Source organism: Pinus tabuliformis, chromosome Q, assembly GCF_031772625.1.
Source record: "Pinus tabuliformis cultivar Carrire ecotype Pingquan chromosome Q, CPIR1, whole genome shotgun sequence".
Classification (NCBI taxonomy): Eukaryota; Viridiplantae; Streptophyta; class Pinopsida; order Pinales; family Pinaceae; genus Pinus; species Pinus tabuliformis.
The window spans coordinates 49236028-49260339 of record NC_142296.1 but is presented as its reverse complement, the minus strand read 5'-3'; the positions used below and the strand labels follow the sequence as shown (position 1 = coordinate 49260339).

The window sequence follows — 24312 nt, the reverse complement described above, 5'->3', positions numbered from 1 at the left end:
TAAACCTAAGTACACAACGGTCATCCTTCGTTAATTCAAATTTGACTAACTGGCGCATACATGCACATGAATTTCGAAAAACGAAGAAGTAAGTGGGTCGTTGGCCTACGTTCAATCTCGTCGATGCCTCTGGTAACGGTTTCAGGCTCACATCACATCACATCACATGGGCCGCACTGTTTCCTCGTCCTGCCCGAGACTCCGCAGGAATCACACAATCTGCGAATCTTATTGTTCTAGAAGCGAGAGCCTCTCGACAAATGCAAAACTTAAATTGGGCACAATTCTCCTGGCCTCAACAAAGACTTAAAATATCGAAAAAAGAAGCACGCCATGACCATGGATAAAAAATTCCAGTACCAACCGTTGCTACAAATAATATTGTGGCTCCATCGAATATATTTGTAGTGATCGCTTTTAAACTATTAACGATCAAACGTGATTTTAATATACGAACAGAATTTGTATTTCACATATTTGATGGCATCAAAAACTCATCCTGATAACGATAAATTACAATATCAAACCATAAGAAATCAATGGGGTTCTCAGAATTAATCTGCAAAAATGGTTTCCTTGGAAAACCCTTGTATTAAAATTCTCTTTGACAAAAATTGAAATGCTGGTGTTTCACTGCTGGTGGACAGTGGCTTTTCTCAAAGGATATTTGGGCAGGTTGCTCATTGTCATGTCTTGAATGCGTTTCAGGATTTGTACAGCCGCCCTCATAGTGGGACGATCTAAAGGCTCCTTGTGCACGCATCGCTGAGCCAAGTCTGCCACAATCTCGGCTTCTTGAATTGAGAATCCTGGTATCAGCCTGGGATCCACAATCAACGCCAGACTCCTCTCGTCCTTGACAAACTTCATACTCCACTTTACTAAATTTCTCTCATCCTTAGGACGCCTGTGGTTCATATGTTGCCGACCTGTCAACAATTCCAGAAGCATTATCCCAAAGCTCCAAACATTACTTTTCGGAGTCACCAGGCCTCGCGCTACAGTTTCAGGTGCAAGATAGGGTGCTGTTGCCTGCATACAAATATCAAAAACCATTTGAGTACTACCATTGTACACAAACAAGCCAGCACTAACCACAAAATTCTTTATCATAAACGGACCAATATAGAATTTATTCAATTTAATTATCAGACTCACAATATAGGGGACTTGGGCTTCCAGATTGCATCTAGCAAATCCATAATCAGAGAGCTTGGCATTGAATTCCTTGTCAATCTGGACATTAGCAGCATTGAACTCACAATACATGGCCTGTAACAAGATTACATTGGTTAATTTACAAATATAAATTTGTTTCCCCAGATGCCCTCATTTTCAAGGGAAAAAAATGCTTAACAGCATACCTGGAAAGGGCCTTCTTCGTGTAGATATGTGAGGCCCTGGGCAACACCAAGAGCTATCTTCATCCTCGTGCGCCAGTCAGTCAGTGAGGGCGATCTATTGCCATAAAGAAGCCCATCCAGACTTCCATGGTGAAGCCTCTCATAAACTAGCATGCGTTCCCCACTCTCCCGTGCATGGAAGCCAATTAATTTGCAGAGGTGAGAATGATCTAAACAAGATATTGTATTCACTTCCATCAGAAATTCCTTGTACGTCTGCAATCACACAAAACAATCACAATGCAGTCAATTGAACAACCTATATCACTAATCTTATCGATATTTTCACAGTTGAATTTTTGGAAAAGAACTGTGTTTGCTAATTTAGTTTATCGGCTCCACCCAGAGATATAAAGTTTTGAGTTTCCAGGGAAACCTGTGAAAAAATAAATTATCAAACACAATTCCTTTCCAAAAATTCATCTTACAACCTATATCATCCCATAATTGCATATTTAACAAATAGAATTATATCACCACATAAACTAGTTACCTGCCTAGTACCGAGAAGACGAGTTACAGTAGCATTTTCTACTCTCTGCTCATCTGTATTGCTCCCCTGTTTCAGAGATGCCCTATAAACACTTTCTGCAGGTCCTTCATACAAACACCGTTCTGGACTAAAAGAATTGCAGGCTGTGGAGATTTCTTGATATGTGAAACACTGCAACCTAGTAGGCAGTGCTGTGAGGTAGTGATCTTTTGGAGGTGGAAGGGGTTTAGGCTCAGAGTGAATGAATGTAACCCAAGATTTGGAATTGGTAGTGGTAAGAGATTGTTTATTGATTGGTATGACGCTTCCTTTTTCCGAAGGGGTCTCCCTAGGGAGAGGAAGGGGCCTCCGAGGAGGATTGTTGTTGATGAGCCAGTTTGCATGTTGAGTCACAATCCGAGCAGGTTCAGGAAGAATAGCAGGCTTGTTATCGCAGAGGTTGATGGATTTCGCTGCTGCAGGTGGAGACTGTTTTCTTTGGAAAAATTTTGACCTATATTTATGTTGAATGAAGCACCCCATTTCCACTGAATAATGGAATCTTGAAATTGTTTCTACCACTATGATATCTTCTCCTCCCTTGTGCACTGCTCTGCAATATCCTCCCCTTTCCCTGTGATCAAATACTACTCTTATGCTCAATCAATGGAGGAAAACAATGGCCAGTGGTAGAGGAGAAGAATAGGTGGGTGACGAAAAGAGCGTGGCAACTTCAAGTGCAACCCAGATGTCATGGCCATGCCAAAAGCAACAGCAGCAGCAATCAGATGAACCACCTAACCTAAGACTCGAAGTGCTCTGATATACATATCAGAGCATGAACCACAGCAGCAGCAATCAGATGAACCACCTAACCTACGACTTGAAGTGCTCTGATATACAGATCAGAGCATGAACCACAGCAGCAGCAATCAGATGAACCACCTAACCTAAGACTTAAAGTGCTCTGATATACAGATCAGAGCATGAACCACAGCAGCAGCAATCAGATGAACCACCTAACCTAAAACTTGAAGTGCTCTGATATACAGATCAGAGCATGAACCACCTAATCTAAGACTTGAAGTGCTCTGATTTACAGATCGATCAGAGCAGAGGATGAATGAATATAAATGATTCAATGAACAAGGCAAAGTCAATGGGTGAAATTGACAGAAATGCCGAAGCCATAACTGTCAAGGTCAACGTAACTGCGAATCATATTGATGGCTGCCTTGCGTTTCTTGTGTTAAGCGAGCTGCCAGAACGTGCAAGTGACATGAACCCAGGATTACACCATACCAGTCAAACATAGAAAAAGCTTGAGGCCGGTCCACCTGTAACAAAAGCTTAAAGCTGCTTCACCCGTGCAGGTTTGCCAGATCGCTTGGTCAAATCCACATTAATGAGCGTTTCCCATCTACCAAATCAAGAAAGATTTCACATCAAAAGTATGAACAACAAACAATTTTAGTAGGTATACACAATCTAATTAGAATACCGGTGGTTATTGAATACAGCGCCACTCAACTTGAAACACTCATAATTTGGAAAATCGGATCCATGATACCAGAAAATATAATAATAATTATAAACATTATGGACATTAACTCTAAAATTGAAAACCCTAATAACTAAAATTTAATAAACATCATGGGCGCTAAATCTTAAATTCAAAAAACGGTTGACGCACCGTTCCAGGCTTGCTGCCAGCCAGATTTGACTTGATTATCTTGCCCCGTAGAGCATGGAAATTTGAACTTTGAAGTAAGAATTGAGAACGTCATTATGGAAAATTTTCAAAAATATCTGCCTGAAAATAAATATAAAATAATAGATTTATGATGATTTCTTAAAAATATAGATGATAAATTTTATTTCGTGCAGCTTGCGTAGACATAGATGACATATTATTAATGCTTGCTTCAGACTCAACTCTATAGAAATCCGTTGTTCGTAATTCTCGCTTTGTATCGACTGGAGTGCCATGCTAAAATTTATTTTATTTATAATAATTTTCAAGGGTAAGCATCCAATTCTTTTCGTAAGCTTTAGGTTTAGTTATATATAATTAATTAATTTTATTCACAATTCAGAGGGATTAGTAGGGATCTCGAAGAATTATAAGTTTGACTCGTTTAGTTAGTAGAGATGCGTAGTAATTATAATTTTATTGGTAAGAATTTATTGAAATGATAAGTTTATGGGTAACCTCCGTAGAAATGAAGTTTCGTGTATAAATTAAAATTTTACTTCAAAATTTTCCATCAAATTCCAACACTAAAAAATTTAAACTAAAAACAATTCTATTTAAAAAATTAAATTTATTTATAACTTAAAAACTATCTTAAACCATTAAAATTACACATTTATTTAAAATAATACTATCATATTTTTAAGACAAAACAGCATAAAAAAATATCTTATTTTTATAAGAGATTTTTCGACATAAATCATAAGTCAAAACTAGAATAAAAATATATTAATGATGCATGATATAAGAACGTCTACAATTAACATTTAGTGTAACATTTGAACAATCAATTTTTGACCATAAGGTGTACACGTAACGTAACATTAGTTAGACGTTGAGTGTGACGTGTACAAGAAACATTTTGCGTAACGTATATCATTATTAGACGTTTATAACTTTCTTGTGACTTGAAAAAGAGACCACTCTTTGACCATCAAATGTAGTAAAAAGGGAACATTTCTAAACGTTATGTTTTCTAGTTTTTTAATTTTTAATTGATATGGTTTGATTAATTTTATTTTAATTATAAATTTAAGTGGTTAAATTTACAAATTTTAAAATATTAAATTTATTTAATAATGTAATTTAAATAATTAAAAATTTAAAAGTTTTTGAAATTTGAGGATGTAAATTTTTGTGATTTATAATAATTTTTTAAGATAATTTTTTACATAAATTATATTTGAGTTTTTTAGGTTGACATTTTTCGAACTACTGAGTGTGATTCATTATTAGGAATTAGATGAATGTTTTGATCCAACCATGTTAATATATATTGTAGAGATATACAATTATTAGAAATCACTGAGAAATAAATGATTTACTAAAAATAGACATTAAAAGAAAAATAAAAAAAATTAATATAAACCTTAAATAACTAATAAAATAATCAATGAGAAATAAAAATATGAAATGGAATGTTAAGTTTAATAAATTATTATTTATATAATCGATTATTATTAGTTTTTGAAAATTTATAATTTATATAGAAGAAGAAGAAAGAAGAAATTATTTTAACATCCACCAAGCTAAGGATAGCCTATGGGACATATTACTTCTTCATCTGCTTGATGTATTCGACCTTTTTTATGTGAAGCTTCACAATAAATGCTCCCAGCGTCTTCTGTGAAACTTCACAATAAATGCTCCCAGCTTCTTGACAAACCCCTCGCTAAATAGATTATCCCAAGAGCTAGCTGTCAGCATATCTGCATAAATTGCCTTGTTGTCTTTGAAGGCCTCACATTCTAAAATGAAATGTTTTTTTGTTTCCACTTTTCTGGAAGAACAAAAAATGCTTACTCTTTCCTCCCACACTTCTTTTGGTCTTTTCCATCACCCTGCTTCACAACAGAGTTGATGAGAATTAGTCCTTAACTACGCAATAAGAATTTTGGCTCTCCAAGAGATATTGGCCTCTATGTATGCTTTTGGTTGATGATTATGAGTGGGATTAAACACTTCAATATAGTACTTTTTCTTTCTTCCTAGCTCTTTATCCCAAGTACGCTTGTGGAACTTTTCCATAACAAAAGCTTTTATCTCTTTGTTGTTTATGGGACACATGTTCAAGCAAAGACCCCATCTACTAAACCATTTTTTATTTTGTTGCATCTAAGTTTTGTTTTTGTTTATTTTTTTCCCTGTTGCACAATCTGTCATTAAAGACAACCTTAGGCCATCTACCCTCTTCCATTTGCTCAATTTTTTTTAAATACCTTATGACTCGCATCATAGCAATTGCTTCAATAGGAGCAACCCCTGTTTCACTTAACAAGATAACATAAGGAATTGCACTTTTAATCTTGAATTTGTTTGTAATCAAACGCTTATGAATTTTCTCAATTTGTCTCCACTGCATGTCAGATGTATTGTTGGCCCATAGTTCACAACCATAGAGAATCACCGAAATCACTAGAAGCCCAAAAAGAGTTTTGAGTGGTTTTCCAGCCCCATAACTCGGCCTCTCTACACCTATTTTGAAAAGCATAAAATGTTTTCCAACCTCCAAAGTTCTTTTCTTTCTACAATCATTCCAGCTTAGATTTTTGTTGAAGTCAATCCCAAGGTATTTGTAATCTGCAACTTCTTCCAGAATGTTGCGTTCAAAGTAGAACTTATGCGGGTTATGTTTTCTTTTCTTAGAGAAAACCACTACTTTCGTTTTGTTGATATTGACTTGCATCCCCACACTCTACAAAAATGATCAAGGGATAGTAAGTGCTCTTGCAAACCAAGAGTTGATTTAGCAATCAGAATAAGGTCATCTGCGTACAAAAGAAGCCTTATCACAAACTTGCCCAAATAGATACCATCACCCCCTTGTGACTTTAACCACTCCTCAAGCTTGTTAATATATAAACCAAAAAGGGTAGGTGACAGTGGGCAACCTTGCTTGACCCCGATATCGCTTCTAAAACTTCATAAATGTGCGATGAAGTTCTAATTTTGAATTTCACCTCTTCATACAGCCTATGCACAACTGCTCTCAAATGTTTAGGAACCCCAAGTTCCTCCATTCTGTGCCAAAGCTTATCCCTAAGAACCGAGTCAAATGCTTTTCTGAAATCAATAAAACAACAAAAGACTTCTTCCTTTTTCTCCCAAACATTTTCCATGATGTGCCTTAAAGTTATACAATGATCAACTACGGAATGTTTAGGTCTAAAACCTACTTGGCCTTTAGCACACTTATCTCTTTCTTTTGCCCACTTGCTAATTTATTTTCTAGCATGCTTCCTAATAGCTTTGCAAACAAAGGGTGTATCATGATGGTTATATAATTGGAGGAATTATTGATGTCACCGCTCTTGAAAAGAGGTATTGCCAGACTAGTAGTCCATTTTGTGGGGAACCCCTGTTGTATGATGTTGTTGAAAATTTTTGTAATGTGAGGTGAAAGGATCTTTGAGCCCCACTTTAGATATTCTGCTTGGAGTTCAACTAAGTCTTTTGCTTTTCCAACACCCAACTTCTTGATAGCCATCTCTACCTCTTGCACTGTGAAGAGTTCAGTATCAGTGTTGACTAAGGGGGAGGGTCAACTTTGGGATCCTGCTCACAGAGTTTTCTTACATAGTAAAACTATTTAGAAGCTATAATACTATTTCCATTTTGTATCTTTTTTTGTTGGAGTTCCTTCCAAAATAATTTGGGATTATTTTTCCCAAGGAATATTAGTTCTTCCCCCCTTGAAACCCTGAAATCAACCTTTTTCTTGCTTGATAACTGCTTGTAATCTTTGAGCTTTATGGTATCCTTGTTTGACTCTTTCCACATTCTCGTTGCCTTTTTGCATTCCTCGTCAAACCAAGCATTAACCGGAAAGCAATTTGTTTCAAAATTCTTAATTTTTTTCTCTTTTGCACTTTGCAAGTGCGCATTGAATTAAATGTGTTAATTCATGAATATGAAGGTTGTGAATTTTGATTTTCTCCTTCTCGAAGAGCCTCTCTAGCATCATTTTGAAGGTATTACACTTTCCTGGAGTCAAAATAATTCTACCCTTTGGGAGATTCTATTGGACATGTTGAATTTTTTACTCTAATTGTTTCATTATAGTCCAAGAGAAATATAAATAAATTGGCTTGTGCTCTGATTTTAAGTCCCACAACTGATCTCCAATCAAAACTTCCTCCATTTTCTCACATAAACGATGTGAGAAAATTACATAATCTACTACACTTGCTCCATTGTAAGTATTGCAAGTGAAATTACCAGACTTTTCCCATCTAGTCAAGCCATTACAAATGACTAAATCAAAGGTCCCATATAGAGTAAGAAATTGTTCACCAAAGAGATTGCAGCCCTTATGCTCTGAAATTATTTCCCACTGAGGATTACTCTCTTATGTAAGCCAAATAGGGTCGCAATCATCTTTACAACAAAGCATGCTAGCTTTCTCACTTGCAATCCTAGAATTGAAATCACCCACTATAAGGACTTCACCTAGTTGCGAATATGTTGCAATATCTGCTTTTAAGGTTGCAAATGGATCTTTGTGGTCAATCCCTCTACCTTTGTAGATTTTTGAAACTTGCGGCGCAAAATAGCATGCTGCAATTCTGATGTGGTTTCCATTTTTTGATATTTTGAACCAAATGAATTTCTTATTTGAGTCTTCTTTTTCTAATTGAATGAGACAACCTTCATTCTCCCTTAATAAAACCATGATACCCCCATGCCCTTTTCCATTCCCTTCTGCCCTGGTTCACACTGCCATCTTCCAGTATCCTTCAAATAGAGGTGTCTTGCACCCTTCATGCTCATGTGTTTCTATGAGGCAAATTATGTCTCTATGTTCCGTAATAGACCCTAACCCAGGTCCTCATCTCCATGGGTAACCTCTGCAGTTCCAACAAACTAATCTTAAGGAAACTTGGTTATGACTTGATTGCTATTTATTTTGACATGCAAGACTCACATTTGAGTCATTGTCCCTGCTTTCCCATACTGACCTTACTTCCTAATTTCCTGTTGAAGAGTTTGTTGCCTCTTCTTTATTACCATCTTGCTGCTTTGTTTTGGAAGGAGGTCCAAATTGTGTTATCACAACTTTGCCTTTATAAATCCATGCTCTCTTGCCTTCATCTCTTGCTTCCCTAACCTTTAACATTTCCTCCCTCCCTTCCTCCTGTTGTTTTACAATTAAATCTTCTTCTAGGAAAAAGCGAGAACCCCTCAAGAGATGCTTCTTGCTTAGAATGATATATTTATCATGCAAGCTAGGCATGATGACTTTTATGGGTTAGGATCTCTCATCTTTAAACTTACCCACCCTCCATGCTTGGAATATTTGTCCTTTCCATAGAAAATTGTCTTTCAAGAAGTCTCTTGCAAGGTCAAGAGTACATTCATTTTTCCCATAGTTTTGTCTTTCCTTGTCTTCTCTATCTTGCATGTTGTCAACCTGAATGTTTGTTTCTCCCTTATTAGCAGAATTGCTAGTAACTTGAGCCCAAGTTTTAGAAACTTTGGTGGAATCTCATTTCCTTTCTTCGCTTGCTTTCTCTTCATGGTTGTTTATTTGGGCAATCATTTTCCCTTTATCCTGGGATGATTTCGCATTCACCACCTCTGTACTTTCCACTACAAATTTCTTTATGTTTTTCACATCCGCCTTCATGCGTTGCCATTCTGTCTTCCCTATCAGGAGAGCTTCCCGTAGCAATGCCACTTGTTCTTTTAAAACTTTATTGCTTTCTGCTAAAGCCTTATTCTCAGTTGTTATTATATGAATTTTATGATATCTTTCCTACTCTTTAGATTCTAAAACCTCCAACCTTTGTTTTGAATTTAACATTTCTTTCAAATAAAGATCAGATGACCAGGTGAGAGGTGTGGATGTGGGACTATATAAGGCATAATCATCAATGAATTTTCCCTTGGACTTTTGTTGCCACGTGCTTATAGAGGGCACTTGTTTGAGTGCCTTCTTGCGAAGGGCTAGAGTAATTTCCTTTTTAGACCATTTTTTCCTTGTCTACTCCCATTTTAGAAGGGTCAGTTTTCGTTTTAAAATTCCCCAATATTGTTTGGAATTGACCCAAACCCACTTCCCAACTTTGGCGGATGAGGTAATTTTCACTTGTCCTAAATCATTTGTCTCCACATGTTTTGAAATTTCTTGTCCCATTGTCATGTTTGAATGCATTTGTTGTCCAACCTATTTTGAGAAAGATGTAGGTCTATAAAATGCCAAGATTACTTCGCAATGCTCCCCTCCATTCAGGTTATTGCTGCTCCTTGCACGCTGCTCGATACTTCGGTTGCATAAAAGCTCCCTGTTCTCACACTGTTCACTGTTCACAGCTGACCACACTGCTCACACTGTTGTCCACATTTCTTGTTGCTCGTCAACATAAAACTTCAAAGACAAAAGTAGCATCCAATCGGGTGGCCTAGAGTTCGGCATCCATCATTCTTAACCATTGTCTTCTTTCAATTTCTACAAACGACTTGTTTCCAATTTTCGAAAGAAGACATTCCATTGATTGTTCTCATATTTAATTTAATTATATTATATCATAAAGTATAATAATAATAATAATATTCATAATCTTCAAATAATTTTATAAATTTTTATTATTAATAATAATTCTAAAGAATGTTATTAAAGAAAATATTATTATAATAATAAAATTAATAATTATTATAGCAATATAAATTTTTATAACATTATCATTCTAAAAAGAAATATTATTAAAAAGTTGTAATAAATAAAAAATATTAATATATAAATAAATAAATAGATACCTACATAATAATTAGAAAAGAAAAATTTAAGAAATAGGAAAATAAAAATTAAATTAATAAATAATAATAATAATAACAATTATCCACTAATGTATAAATAAGGAAATATATAAATCGAAAGAAAAAAGGAACAACAGAAGTAAGAATAATATCAAGAATCAACAAAAAATAGAAAGAGAAGGAAAAAAGAAGAAAGGAGAACAAAATCAAGAAATAAAGGAGAAGGGGAAAAACACTGTAACACCCTCCTCCCACATCCACTCAAGTAACCATGCCAACAGGGGTAAACATGAGACGAGATGCTACTATGATCAGATTTTACCTCCTAGGTGACCTTAAGGAAGTGGAATCGGCCGAACGTCACACACAACCATCCAACATCATCAAAATAGAACCCTCAGGAGACAAGTCAACCACTCAGATAGTTAGTCCCCGGGTCCCACTGTTGTTCTGGACCTCTGAGGCCATAGTCGCTCTCAAGCTATGGGAAAGGGAGCGACCAGAGACCTAAAGTCGCTCTCATAGGCCTACCTGCCAGTGACTGTGGACTAAACTTGCCAGTTCTATGCCAGCAACCCCGGGGATTTAAACCACTTTTTCAGGCCCAGAGCCCAGGCCACTGCCTAGATTGGAATGAAAACTTGAAATCAATAAAAGTACATGGAAACAATGAAGCAAAAGAAATAAAATCAACAAGACCTTAACCGAACTCCTACTAGCCATGACAACCGTTTCGTCAAACATATTATCGATATGTAACCTATAGGTGTAAACAACATAGTTAAGTGTAGGGATCTCATACTTATCTGAGAATTGTTATAAACCATTGTTCCCTCATATCATTTGTTGCATATTCATCTATTAGGTCATAGACACATTATCCATTCACATACAAGTAAAACCATGTTGAGAACCATACATAGCTATTGTCCTAAAATGTGCATATAACCAACATAATAGGGACATAAATACAATAAACATATCAGCCATCAAATATATATATATATATATATATATATATATATATATATATATATATATATATATATCAGTACATTTACACATGAAAATCAATTGAATGGATTTCTCATTAATCAATGCAATGAACCAATCGTATATGGGACTACCACATTCCAGCCGACCATAGATTGGCTGAGCCAATTCTCTCTTCAGCCAATCACCCACGCGCCATTTTCCAAGCATGAATGTGGAACTCATAGAACACATCAAAAACACCAATCAATGTGGATGCCACCGGAGTTCTCTGACTACACCGTGAGGAATTTGAGTGCCTCCTAGTATCTCAGGCTTTACCATGCATCCATATTTCGATTTAGGGATCACTAGGCCCTACATCGAGACATACTCTCCAGGATTTACTGTGCATTACATCCTAGAAGCACTAGGCCCAACGGAGAGAAAATCCACCTCTTGGTTTTACCATATATCCTGCCATTGATCGCAAGGATTCCTAAGCCCACTAAGGCACGCAATTTGTCTTTACTACAACCCACAGTCTGGTTCAGTGGTTACTAGGCTAATGGTTGTGTGCATCCTCAGTCCGATTGAGGGACCACTACACCATGTGTTTGTCAATTCGTAGATCTACCCCATTTAGCTTTGAATCCAATCCGACCATCCCACATAAATCGAATGAGAGAACCCATCTCATCAAAGCTATCAGGAAATGACAAGGCTAGGCTAAAAATACTGTCACACCTTGAAAAACCCATGCCATTGTAGAAAAGAAACACATGCAATCTCATGCATGCCAAATCTAGCAAGGAAAATACACATGCAAGTCAATACCTGCAAAGAAGCCTATTGTAGCTGCTTGATCTTGCATTTCCTTTCTTGATCTTTGCTTCCTCTTGCCTTCTTTTCCTTTCTTTCTCCAATGCCAAATTGCTCCAAGAAAACTCTTAAGTGTCCAAGAGTATGAGAGAGAGAGAGAATAATGAAAAAGCTCTAAACTAAACTGACAAAAGGTTACCAACTGATCCTCATAATCCTTTTTATGAATGAGGCCTCTATTTTCTTCATTTTCCATTATGTTCCTTCATTTTCCTCCTCACATGCAACATGTGACCTTTCACCTCATTTTTCTCCTAATTTCCATTATTTTCATAAATAATTGTGCCAAAAATGCCATTTTTCCTTTCCAAAGACTTAGCCATTGCCTTTGCCAATTTCCTTAGCTATAAACAACCAAATGAACACCCCCTAGGATGTCTTGTCCAACATCAAGCTTGGAATAAGTGTCCCAGAACCCTCCCCCTTAGGGGACACCATCCTCGTTGTTCAATTACACGTATGCCTCAAAAACTTTCTGAAAGAAGACATAGTGCTCATGGATATTTATAACGTAGCTCGATGCAATATTTACAATGAAATATATGCTCAAGAGAAAAAGATCATGACAACATGACAACATACCGCATAGTGGAGCTTTATAACACAGCTCATTACGGTATTTACAATGATCATTCTCCTGAGTGCCAATCCACATGACATCATAACATCATGATAACATAACCACATGATAGCATAATAACATTACACCCATACCACATAGTGGACCTTTATAACATATCTCGTTACAATATTTACATCCATACACGGGGGTACATATAGCAACATCATAAAAAATATAGATACCAAAACATATGCCAAATCATATACCAAAGCATATATCAAAACATATACTAAACACCATGTCTAATCATATATCAAAATATCATAAAGAATATATCAAACCATCATAAAGCATATACCAAACCACCATGTCAAGTTGGTTTGCCTCAACCAATAAACAAGGAAGGATACATGGTCCACATCTGATTCGCCTTCTTCCATGTAGCTTCATCGTGCCCAAAGTGCTTCCATTGTAATTTAACTTGCTTGGTTCCATAGCATGAGCACCTTTTTCTGTAATATAAATTGAGGCTTCAGCTGGAATACTCCATCTGGTTCCACCTGCAATATGGACCAATCAATTATATGATCAACATCCTTAACATACTTCTTAAGAAAAGATACATGGAAAACAATGGAATTTCACTGTCGGAGGGAGTGCAAGTTGATAGGCTATTGGTCCATTCCTCTCAATGATACTAAAGGGTCCATGAAACCGTGGTGCCAGCTTGGCACATGATCTAATTTGTAAGGATCTCTTCTTCGGTTTGATGTGCAAGTACACATGTTCCCCAACCTGGAACTCCTTGAACAACCTGTTCCTGTTTGCATAACTCTTCTGCCTATCCCGTGTTGCCTTGAAATTCTTCTTTGATCACCTGCATCTCTTATTCCATGTTTGCCAACATATTTGGTCTAATCAATATCCTACTAATCGAATCACTCCAACTGATGGAAGTGTTGCAACTCCACCCATACAATGCCTCAAAAGGACTCATCCTCAATGACTCCTGATAACCGTTGTTTTCTGCGAACTCTACCAAAGGGAGATACTCGTCCCACTTCTTCTGCTGATCCATCACATACATCCTCAACATATCCTCTAATATCCTATTGACCATCTATGTTTGTCCATTTGTCTGCAGATGATAAGTTGTGCTGAAAGCCAACTCTATGTCCAAACCTGCAAATAACTCCTTCCAAAACTTGGAAGTGAACTTCGTGTCTCTGTTTGAAACAATCTTCTTTGGAACACCATGTAGTCTAACCACATCTCTGATGAACACCTGTGCCACATCACTAGTTGAGAATGTAGACTTCATCATAATGAAGTGTGCAACCTTTGTTAACCTGTCCACAATGACCATGATGAAATCATGCTGCTTCATTGTCTTTGGCAACCCTGATGAAGTCCATGGAAGTGACCTCCTATTTCCATTCTGGAATCGCAATCGGTTGTAGTAGTCCACCTGGATGTTTACACTCTGCCTTCACTCACTGACAATCAAAGCATCTAGCCACAAAATTTGCTACATCTCCCTTCAAATTCGGACAATAGTGATACCTCTTCATTGCTGTCAATATCTTCTAATAACCTAGGTAACATGAATATGTTTTTGCATGAAACTCCTTCAAGATCACCTTGTTGAAATCACTGCTATCTGGTACATATATCCTGTCTCGGAACTTGACCAATCCATCTGCTGTAAGACAATAATTTGTGCCCTGTACACTTGCAATTGTACTTGTACTTGTACTTCCACTTGTACCTGTACCACTACATGTACATGTACCTGTACTTGTACTATCACCCTGCTGTAACCTGTGCACAATCTCCATATACCTGACATCCTACTGTCCTGCCTGCAAGATCCTATCTTGTAAATCTGTGCCATAGGAGCTCATAACTGTCAAGTGATGTACCTTTACCCATCTATTGAGAGCATCTGCCACCCTATTTTCCTTACCTTTGATGTATCGGATCTCGAAAAAAAAACTCGTTGATCGTGGCCAACCATCTAGGCATTTAGATTTCACTAGTCAAACAAATACCTCAACTCAATGTGATCACTCATAAGCACAAACCAATTCCCAAGAAAATAATGTCTGCACATCTTCAGTGCATATATAATTGCTGCTAACTCAATTGCTGCTAACTCAAGATCATTATTACTTCAAAAATAATAGTTTAATATTTATTCGTTGATTCTCTCATAAGTCAAAACAGGAGTAAAGGTATGTTAATGATGCATGGTAATAAAAACCTCTACAATTTAGTGTAACATGTGAACAATCAATTTTTGACCATAACGTATACAAGTAACATTAATTAGCGGTTGAGTGTGACTTTTACAAGAAACTTTTTACGTAACGTATATCATTATTAGACGTTTACAACTTTCTTGTGACTTGAAAAAGAGACCCTTTGATCACAAATGTAGGAAAAAAGGGAACGTTATATTTTTTATTTTCAATTTTTAATTAATATGTTTTGATTACTTTTATTTATAAATTTAAGTGGTTAAATTTATATAATTTTAATATTTTAAAATATTATATTTATTTAATTATGTAATTTAAACCAATAAAATTTACAAAATTATATATTATATCATTTTAGTGTTTTAAAAAGTTTTAAAATCTTAGGATGTAAATTTATGTGATTTATAATAATTTTTTAAGAGAATTTTTTTCGGTAAATCATATTCTAGTTTTTTAGGTTGATATTTTTTGAATTACTAAGTGTGGTTCATCATTAAGAGTTAGATGAATGTTCTGATCCAACCATATTAATATAGGAGTTGTCTATAGTGCGACTTTTTGGAGTTTCTGGTGCTAGAATCTGGTGAAAATTTTGATGTGAAATCTTGATTTGTGTTATTTAAACTAGTTTTTTGACTGTATATATGGATTTAGCACCATGAAAAACCCCTAGGGCACTTCTATTGTGTAGGGTTTACCCATCAATCTTGTGATTTCAATGAATTCCTGCCGGATTTTAGAGAAATTAGACTAGAAAAATCCACCAGAAAAGCTTCCAAAAAGTCGCACTAAAGACAACTCCTATTAATATATATTGTAGAGATGCAAAATGACTAGAAATAACCAAGAAAAACATGATTTACTAAAAATAAACATTAAAAAATAATAATAAAATATTTAATATAAACGTTAAATAACTTACAAAATAATGAATGAGAAATAGAAATATGAAATGGAATGTTAAATTTAATAAAATATTATTTATAATAATATATTATTATTATTTGAATATTTATAATTTATATATATAAGAAGACCTTCTCAAATTTAATGGTTCTCACATTTAATTTAATTATATTGCATCATGAAGTAATATTAATAATAAAAATATTATTATTTATAATCTTCAAATAACTCTATAAATTTTTAATTTTAAATAATAAATCTAAGGAATTAAGAAAAGTCTTTCAGTAGAAATCACAAATTGTTGGTATTTGTCTTAGTTCTACTTTCTTTTTATTTGATGAGAAATTCTATGAGAAGACTTGCGGTGTGGGTTGACTCCTCTCCCCTCTGGTAGCTAATCTATTCATGGAGGATTTTGAATCAAAGGCCTTAGTTTCTTCTCGTCTTCTGCCTAAGATGTGGAAGAGGTTTGTGGATGACACTTGTGTCATCTAGTCCCATGGTAAAGAAATTTGGATTTATTTTTCCTCCATCTTAACAATCAATCTAGTTCTATAAAGTTCACCATGGAATTTGAATGTAATGGTAGTCTGCCCTTCCTTGGTGTCCTCCTCTCAAGGAATGATGATGACTTTTTTTCTCATAAGGTATTTCATAAGAAAACTCATACATAACAATATCTTCATGCTAATTCTCATCATTTCCCTAGCTCAAAAGCTTGGTGTTCTCAACACCTTAGTGACTAGAGCTTTAAGAGTTTCTGATGACAACCATCTCAATGAAGAGAAAACACATCTCCTAAGTGTTTTCTTTAATAATGGGTATAGTAGACACTAATGTACTAAGGCTTTCCTCAGAGCTAAAAAAGGTCCTAGTGCTAAGAAAGATACCAAGGATTGATTTTCTGGAGTTCATCTTCCTTTTATCCAAGGGATCATAGACAAGATTGGGAGGATCCTAAGGAAGCATAAGGTGGCTTCAACCTTTAGGCCTTTAAATATCATCCAGAGCTCCCTTACATCTGTAAAAGACCCAAAGGACCCCAAGAATATGAAGGGTGCTTACGTTATCCCATGCTCTTGTGGGACTCCCTACATTGGTGAGACTGGTCGCTCGATTAATCGAAGGATTCGTGAGCATGATACTAACATCAAGCATGGTAGGACCCGCTCCTCTGCTTTAGCGGAGCATGTAGATAAATCTAAGCATCACATATGCATTGAGGAGGCCCAAGTCGTTGCTAGGGTTAGTCATTTCCATCATCGTAAATTGAGGGAGGCCCTAGAAATTGAAAAAAGACCCAATAATTTGAATAAAGATGATGGTTGGAATATTAGTAGAAGTTGGGTCCCTGTCTTGTCCTCCTAGTTTCTTGGGCTTCTTTTTGGGATTTATTTTGTTTGTTTGTTTATCTATGTAGGTTTTGGTGTCCTTTTTATAGTATTTGTTGTTGATTTATTCTTTGTTAGAGTTTATTTTCTTGGTCCTTCGTGTTTTTTTTATGTATTTTATCATTCTATTCGTTCTTAACTCCTTTTAGTATTTTTGTTATTTGTTTAATGGGCCTCAACCCCATATTTTATTGTTGACCCTGTTTTATTTATTGATTAATTTTCTTTGAATATATATATATATATATATCATTAATGATTTTTAATTTTTCCATTAGTTATTTTATTTATCAAATGATTTTGTCTCGATTAGGTTCTTGACTCGATTTTATAATTTTTGACTTCTTTCCTTGTTTAGAGTTTGACTTTGATTTTCTTTTTTCCAAATTAATTTAAATATTATTTCTCAAAAACTAGTTGTTTAATATAGCAGTTACTTTTTAATAAATTAATAAACTAATATCATAATTTAAATATTATTTTTCAAAAACTAGTAATATTTGGTTTTAATAAATTAATTAAAATATTATTTTTCAAAAACTAGCCATTTAATATCGCTGTTACTTATTAATATTTTTTAATAAATTAATAAACTAATATCATTATTTAAACATTATTTTTCAAAAACTAGCCATTTAATATAGCCGTTACTGATTAATATTTTTAATAAATTAATAAACTAATATCATTATTTAAATATTATTTTTCAAAAACTAGCCGTTTAATATAACCGTTACTTAATAATATTTGTTTTTAATATTTTAATAAATTAATATCATAATTTAAATATTATTGTTCAAATATAGCGGTTACTTGAAATTATATTTTTACGTTGCTCTCTCTTTAAGCCTTTGCCATGATCCGCCTCTTCATTTGATCCTGATGATGAACCACACTTGTTGGTTCAAAATGCGTCGGCCAAAAATTTCTCTTATGTGATTTCTACCGAAAGATTTGCTTAATTCATTATGGACCACAGAAACTTGAATACAAAAATTCTAAAAAATGTTATTAAAAAATATATTATTATATAATAAAATTAATGACTATTATAACAATATAAATTCTTACAACATTATCATAATCAAAAGAAATATTAATAAAAGTTGTAATAAATAAAGAATATTAAATATATAAATAAATAAAATTAGGTTTAGAAAAGAGAAATCTAAGAAAGAGGAAATACAAATAATAAATAAATAATAATAACAACTATCTACTAATTTATAAATAAGGAAATATATAAATCTAAAGAAAAAGGAACAACATAAGTATGAATAATATCAAGAATCAACAAAAAAGAAGAAAGGGAAGGAAAAAAAAGGAGAACGAAATTAAGAAAGAAAGGAAAAGGGGAAAGGAACAAATCTAGGAAACAAGAGACGAGATTCAATAATTGCTAATCTTCCATCCATCATTCTTATTCAACGTATTAGATCTTTTTTCAATTTTGATGGTCTCCCTAAGCTTTCGGTGACAGCAATGGTCAATCCTAGCAATGACCTGAGACTCTTCCAAACAAATGTGGTGTTTTGTCTTCTCAACATGTTTAGCCAAAGCCGAGGAGCACGTCCTAGAGTGCTTGATATTAGTAGCATACTCCTGAATCATTTGATTTATAGAGCAGTCTATTTCTCCAATGTAGGGGTTCCCACAGAACCACGGGATTAAATAAACACCTTTCATGTTTTTTGTGTCCAATGGGTCTTTAATGGATATGAGGGAGCTACAAAATGTTAAATTTATTTATATGTTTAAGGATATGATTTAAATAATGAAAATTTGTAATATTGTTAAAAATTCTATGATTAAATTCAAATAAAAAAGGTCAAAACTTAAAATGTTTAGACTCAATAACATAGTCTATTTTGAATATGTTTATTACATCGTAGGGCGTTCTCTCTTAGAAGAACTCCCCTCCCATGCCACAGTGTGCGGTCGTGAGCCATTGTACATTGTGTCAGACGATCAAACTAATATGAATTAGGGGAATTTTGAGGTCTAAAATGGGCCTCCTAAGGAAATTATAAAATAATAGTGGAAATTATAAAATAAGATTAGATGACATTATCGAATTTTAGAGGGAAAAAAGAAAAACTATTTTTTCAACTCGTATTTTTAGCTTATCTCCCTATGGGTTTACTCAAATTTCGAGCGGAAACACTCGTTGGACGCATAATTTGATCCTTCATCCAAGGAGTACCCATGTTGCATACTTTTGATGGACCATGCTACATGAAAAATGAGAAATACATGAAAAAATGTGATTGCAATAACATTTTTTCATGTATTTCTCATTTTTCTTTTTTCCACTGGAAAGATCATAATCTTTCATTAACTTTGAAAAATTACATATTGTAGATGTGATTTGCATATGTTGTATCTATCTAGCCCCAGAGGGCTCAGTCAAAATTGTGAAGGTTCTTCAAAAAACTGTATACTGTCCAGAACACCACGCAGGATGTTCATTTGAAATATAATAGGAGCCTTGTATATGTCTGTACATGTGCCACGCAGGGCCATACATAAATATCTTGTATAATATGTACAAAAAAAAAAAACATTTCTCAAAAATATTCCAAAAAACCAGAGATCATGGGCTCTCTGCCCTGTGATAATGCAGATCTATGTATGGGCGATGATAGTAGCGGTATTCATTTGTCCCTCGCTGTTCCTGGATCATCCACTCTCCTCTGGGAAGTACCGTGGCCTCCTTGGATAGCCCGTCAGCACAGCTGTTATGTTCCCTGTAAATATGATTGCATGTGATATTATTAAATTGAGCCTTGAAAATGTTTACTTCATCCAAAATATTACTGAGTGTGTGTATGTGACAAGCAGTAATATTATTGAACCAATTAATAATGATCTTCGAGTCTCCAAAAATATTTAAGCCCATGCAATTATGCCCCAAAGAGAAATGCAAGAGATGACGAAGGGTGATGAGTTCTGCGAAATTGTTTGTTCCAGCCCCTAATCCCATCTTAACTTTGAAGTAATGATGTTCACTAATGTATAAGATGAATCCACCACCACATCCTTGTTGTTGTGCTGCACCATTGAAATACGCCCAAGGGGTATTTTTATCAATATGTGGAGGTGTATGAGGCCTTCGGGCTCGAGTTTGTGGAGGATCAGGCATCTCATTATATGCCGATACTATACAGGCCGCAATGTGTGGCCAACACACAGGTTTGTTGTCAAATATAGAGCGATTCCGAGCCAGCCAGAGATGCCAGCTGATAATAAAAGGGAGACTTTGAAGTTTTGAACCTTTATGCCGATTGTACCAACCTTCCCAAGCTTTGTTTATGTCATCACCTTCCCAATGCCCTGTGTAATGAATTGTAGTAGAAATATTTTGCCAAAGATTAATCAGGGCTGAGCATTTCAGAAACAGATGTAAGGTCGATTCCGATGAGCTTTTGCATAATGTACACCAATTCGGCCCATGGAAGGATCGATGCATGAGATTTTCACCTGTGGGAACTTTGTCTTTTAGTATACACCAGAAAAATAGTCTGGTCCGAGGAGGCGCAGTAAGTTTCCAAATATGCTTCCACTAGAAGGTAATCAAATCCGGTATCTTGTGGGAGATTAGGGATAGATATCCAGTCTTAGGTGAGTATATACCATTGTCCGCATGACACCAAATGAGTTCATCCGGGCCCTCTTTTATCCTGATATGAGATTCAGATAGTGCAGAAATATAATCATGCCATTCTTGGTGCCAACATTGTGGTAAATCGAGCTGTAAGGCAGTTTTCCATCCTTGAACAAAAATGGTGGTATTATGAGGATCCGCAATGTTTGCAAGCACCTTGAGCTCGTGTGAATGAAGATGTTGTATGAGTTCTCTAGACAGCTAATATCTTCCTCCACCTCCAGTCCATGGGTCCAAACCAATGCGGGCCATAGATCCATCGTTGATTCTCCAGGCCAGATTATCCCTGATGAGAGGCAGAGAGTGAAGGAGTGCCTTCCAGACAGATGAGATGCCAGTTTTAGGCCAACTTGGCAAACAAATCCAATCCATGATTTGCTGAGGCCAAATATACTTGTGATATGTGATGGCAGTCCAGAGATTTTGTCTGGTCAACAGAGTCCATCCCATTTTTGCTGCAAGAGCTTGTGCAAATAAAGGAAGATCTTTTAGGCCCCAACCTCCCCATTTTTTGGGCAGTGCGATCTTATTCCAGCCAACCCATGCAAAAATCTGTTTGTCCTAGTTACCATTCCAAAGATATCTGTTGCAGATTTGTTGCAAACGAGCCAAGATGCTCCTGGGAATCCAAGCAAGTGCCATCCAGAATATAGGAGTGGCCTCAAGAACATATTTTATAAGAACAAGTCTACCAGCTCTGGACAAATATCTGTGGCTCCATATGGTAAGCCTTTTCTCCAATTTAGTGACGAGCCATACCCAATCAACAATTTTCTGGCTGATAGGCTTTATCCAGAACCCCAGGTATTTGAGACCCCGGTCTAGAGGATTGATGCAATAAGGGAAAAGCTGATGAGCAAGATGTGACTCTTGGATGGAGGTTCGGGAAAAAGTAATGGTGGATTTAGAATGATTGGCTAACATCCCAGTAGCTGATGAGAAGAGAGAGAGAATCTTGGAAAAGGAGCGGGAATCCCGAATACTTCCATCAAGAAAAATAAGAACATCATCCACAAATAGAAGATGGGTGAGAAAGCAATCATCAGATATCTTGAGTCCACAAAGATCACCGTCTCTCTTAGCCGATGCAATCAATCGACTAAGTCCATCCATGACAATCAAAAAAAGGAGAGGTGAGAGGGGGAATCCTTGTCTAAGCCCCCTCTCAGAGTGAAAAAAATGAGATGCAGACCCATTAATGAGGACACTGAAGGTGGGAGAGGTTATGCAGGCCATGATCCAAGTGATGAAATTGAGGGGAAAGCCCAAATGGATAAGGAGCATCTTAATATAAAGCCAACTGACACGGTCAAAAGCTTTTGCCAGATCTATCTTAAGAATAATGGCCTTTTGGTGTCTGGTCCAGATTGTATGAATAGCTTCTTGGGCCGAGCCAATAGCTTCATGAATCTGTCGATGTTCAAGAAAAGCAAATTGCTGGGGGGCAATATGACGAGAGAGAATAGGGCGGAGGCGATTAGCAATGATCTTGGAGATAATTTTGTACAGACAATTGCACAAAGAGATGGGCCTGTAGTCATTAAAGGAGGATGGGGTGTCAGACTTAGGAATGAGGGCAATGAAAGTCGAATTGATGGCATTGTACAAAGATCCAGACAATCTGCACTCTTCCACGACTTTCAACAGATCTTGTCCCAGGAGGTCATAGAAAGCGAGGTAGAATTCTATGGTCCAGCCATCCGGTCCCGGGCTCTTGTCCTTTTTGAACCATTTTAGCGTGCCTTCAAGCTCTCCAGTTGTCACAGGAGTGAAAAGTTCCTCTGCCTCATCCTCATTAACAAATCTGGGGAAGTGACCAACCACATTAATGATATCAGCAAGATTCGATCCTGGAGGGCTTTTGTATAGATTCTTGAAATGAGTAGAGCCAAGATGGGAGAGTTTATTGAAAGAATCAGCCACTCCTCCCTCAGGTAGAGGTAGATTCCAAATGGTGTTTGATACCTTTCTACCTTTTGCATAGTTCTGAAAAAACCTTGTATTGTCATCCCCTGCTTTCAGCCATATGGCCCTACTCCGAAGACGGATGGATTCCTCTCTTTCCTTCAGGATCTGAGCCTTCTGATTCTCAAGTTCAATCAGATGAGATTTGTCTTCAGCAGTGATAAACCCCAGGCTTCGCTCATCGAGCAGAGAACTGAGCTCGGTTTCTATGTGTAATAGAGTCGAAATCTCCCTCTGGTGCTTCTCTCTAGCCCAGTTAATAGAAAGATGCTTGAGCTTGGACAAGTTATAACAGAAACCTTTAGCCAAGGAGTCAAATCTATCGATCGGGTTGGCAGCCCAGAAGTCCGAAACCATACGAACATAAGTAGGATCCTGAAGCCAGACATGGTTAAACTTAAAAGGGGCTTTTGGCTTAGGGTGAGGCCCCAATATCTCCAGATAAATGGGGGAGTGATCCGAAATACCCCCTGATCCCACCCATTGTTTATAGTGATGCAGCAGCTGTAATAGGGGCCCCTTCATAATGAATCTGTCTAATCTTCGAGCAAGGGCAGCCTCACCCACCCTTCTATTCCTCCATGTGGGAAGAGGCTTGTTCATAGGGACATCCATCAAGTTATACTGCTCCAGGAGATTTGTCATAAACCCCGAGATTGAATCCACTTGTGCCATTGACCCCCAGGATTCACTATAACCTAGGGAGAAGTTGAGATCGCCTCCAATAATGATGTGATCTGATGAGAAAATGGAGAGGCCAAGCAGATGCTACCAGAAATTCTCCCTCTGTTGACAAGGACCATATATGTTGACAACCCGTAGGTTGGTGCCAAGCTCTGCCGAGAAGAGATCTAACCCCAGGAAACCATGGCCTCCCCAAGATGCAGTAGCTCTGATGGTTCGGGGATTATATCCAATGGCAAGACCACCGGATCTCCCCACAGCGTCCAATGCCATATAGATCCATCCCGGAGAAATAGAGTTCAGGGAGCTGGTAATGTGATCAGCCGAACCTAGGGTTTCTTGCAGCAAGATAATGTCAACAGGTTCAATCTCAAAACTCTGCGCAAGGCTAGTTTCTTGGAGGCACTAGCCATGCCTCTACAATTGGATGACAGACATTTCATGGGGGAACGCTACCAGGGGTATTCAGTGCTCTAAGAACCCCATCAAGAGTAGATTGACGGCCAGAGGCGACTTCAGCTCCAGCTCGTTTGATGGCTTTGGACAGATCAGATTTTCTCCCCCGAGATGTCAGAGAGATCAGACCAGGAATAGTGAGACCCAATTCGGTAAGATGTACTGGAGTGCTGCTAGATAGAGAA

General features: G+C 36.4%; 1 protein-coding gene across 1 annotated transcript; it reads right to left on the bottom strand.

Annotated features, from left to right (window-relative positions):
• Positions 1-392: 392 nt before the first annotated feature.
• LOC149218245 (putative serine/threonine-protein kinase PBL1) lies at positions 393-3143 on the bottom strand. The gene is made up of 4 exons (XM_089382369.1): positions 1897-3143; positions 1365-1619; positions 1159-1272; positions 393-1032 (listed from the first exon to the last, which is right to left on the bottom strand). Exons 1-4 carry the CDS (start codon positions 2416-2418, stop codon positions 631-633), a joined length of 1293 nt encoding a protein of 430 aa, XP_089238495.1. The 5' UTR covers positions 2419-3143; the 3' UTR covers positions 393-630.
• Between the last annotated feature and the right edge of the window lie 21169 nt (positions 3144-24312).

What these genes read in the sequence shown, in the direction of transcription:
- LOC149218245 (XM_089382369.1), bottom strand. Translation starts at nt 2,418, where the DNA reads ATGGGGTGCTTCATTCAACATAAATATAGGTCAAAATTTTTCCAAAGA. An exon ending in GTCTTCTCGGTACTAGGCAG is followed by an intron (nt 1,620 to 1,896) that starts GTAACTAGTTTA and finishes GTGTGATTGCAG; the next exon opens with ACGTACAAGGAATTTCTGAT. An exon ending in ACGAAGAAGGCCCTTTCCAG is followed by an intron (nt 1,273 to 1,364) that starts GTATGCTGTTAA and finishes ATCTTGTTACAG; the next exon opens with GCCATGTATTGTGAGTTCAA.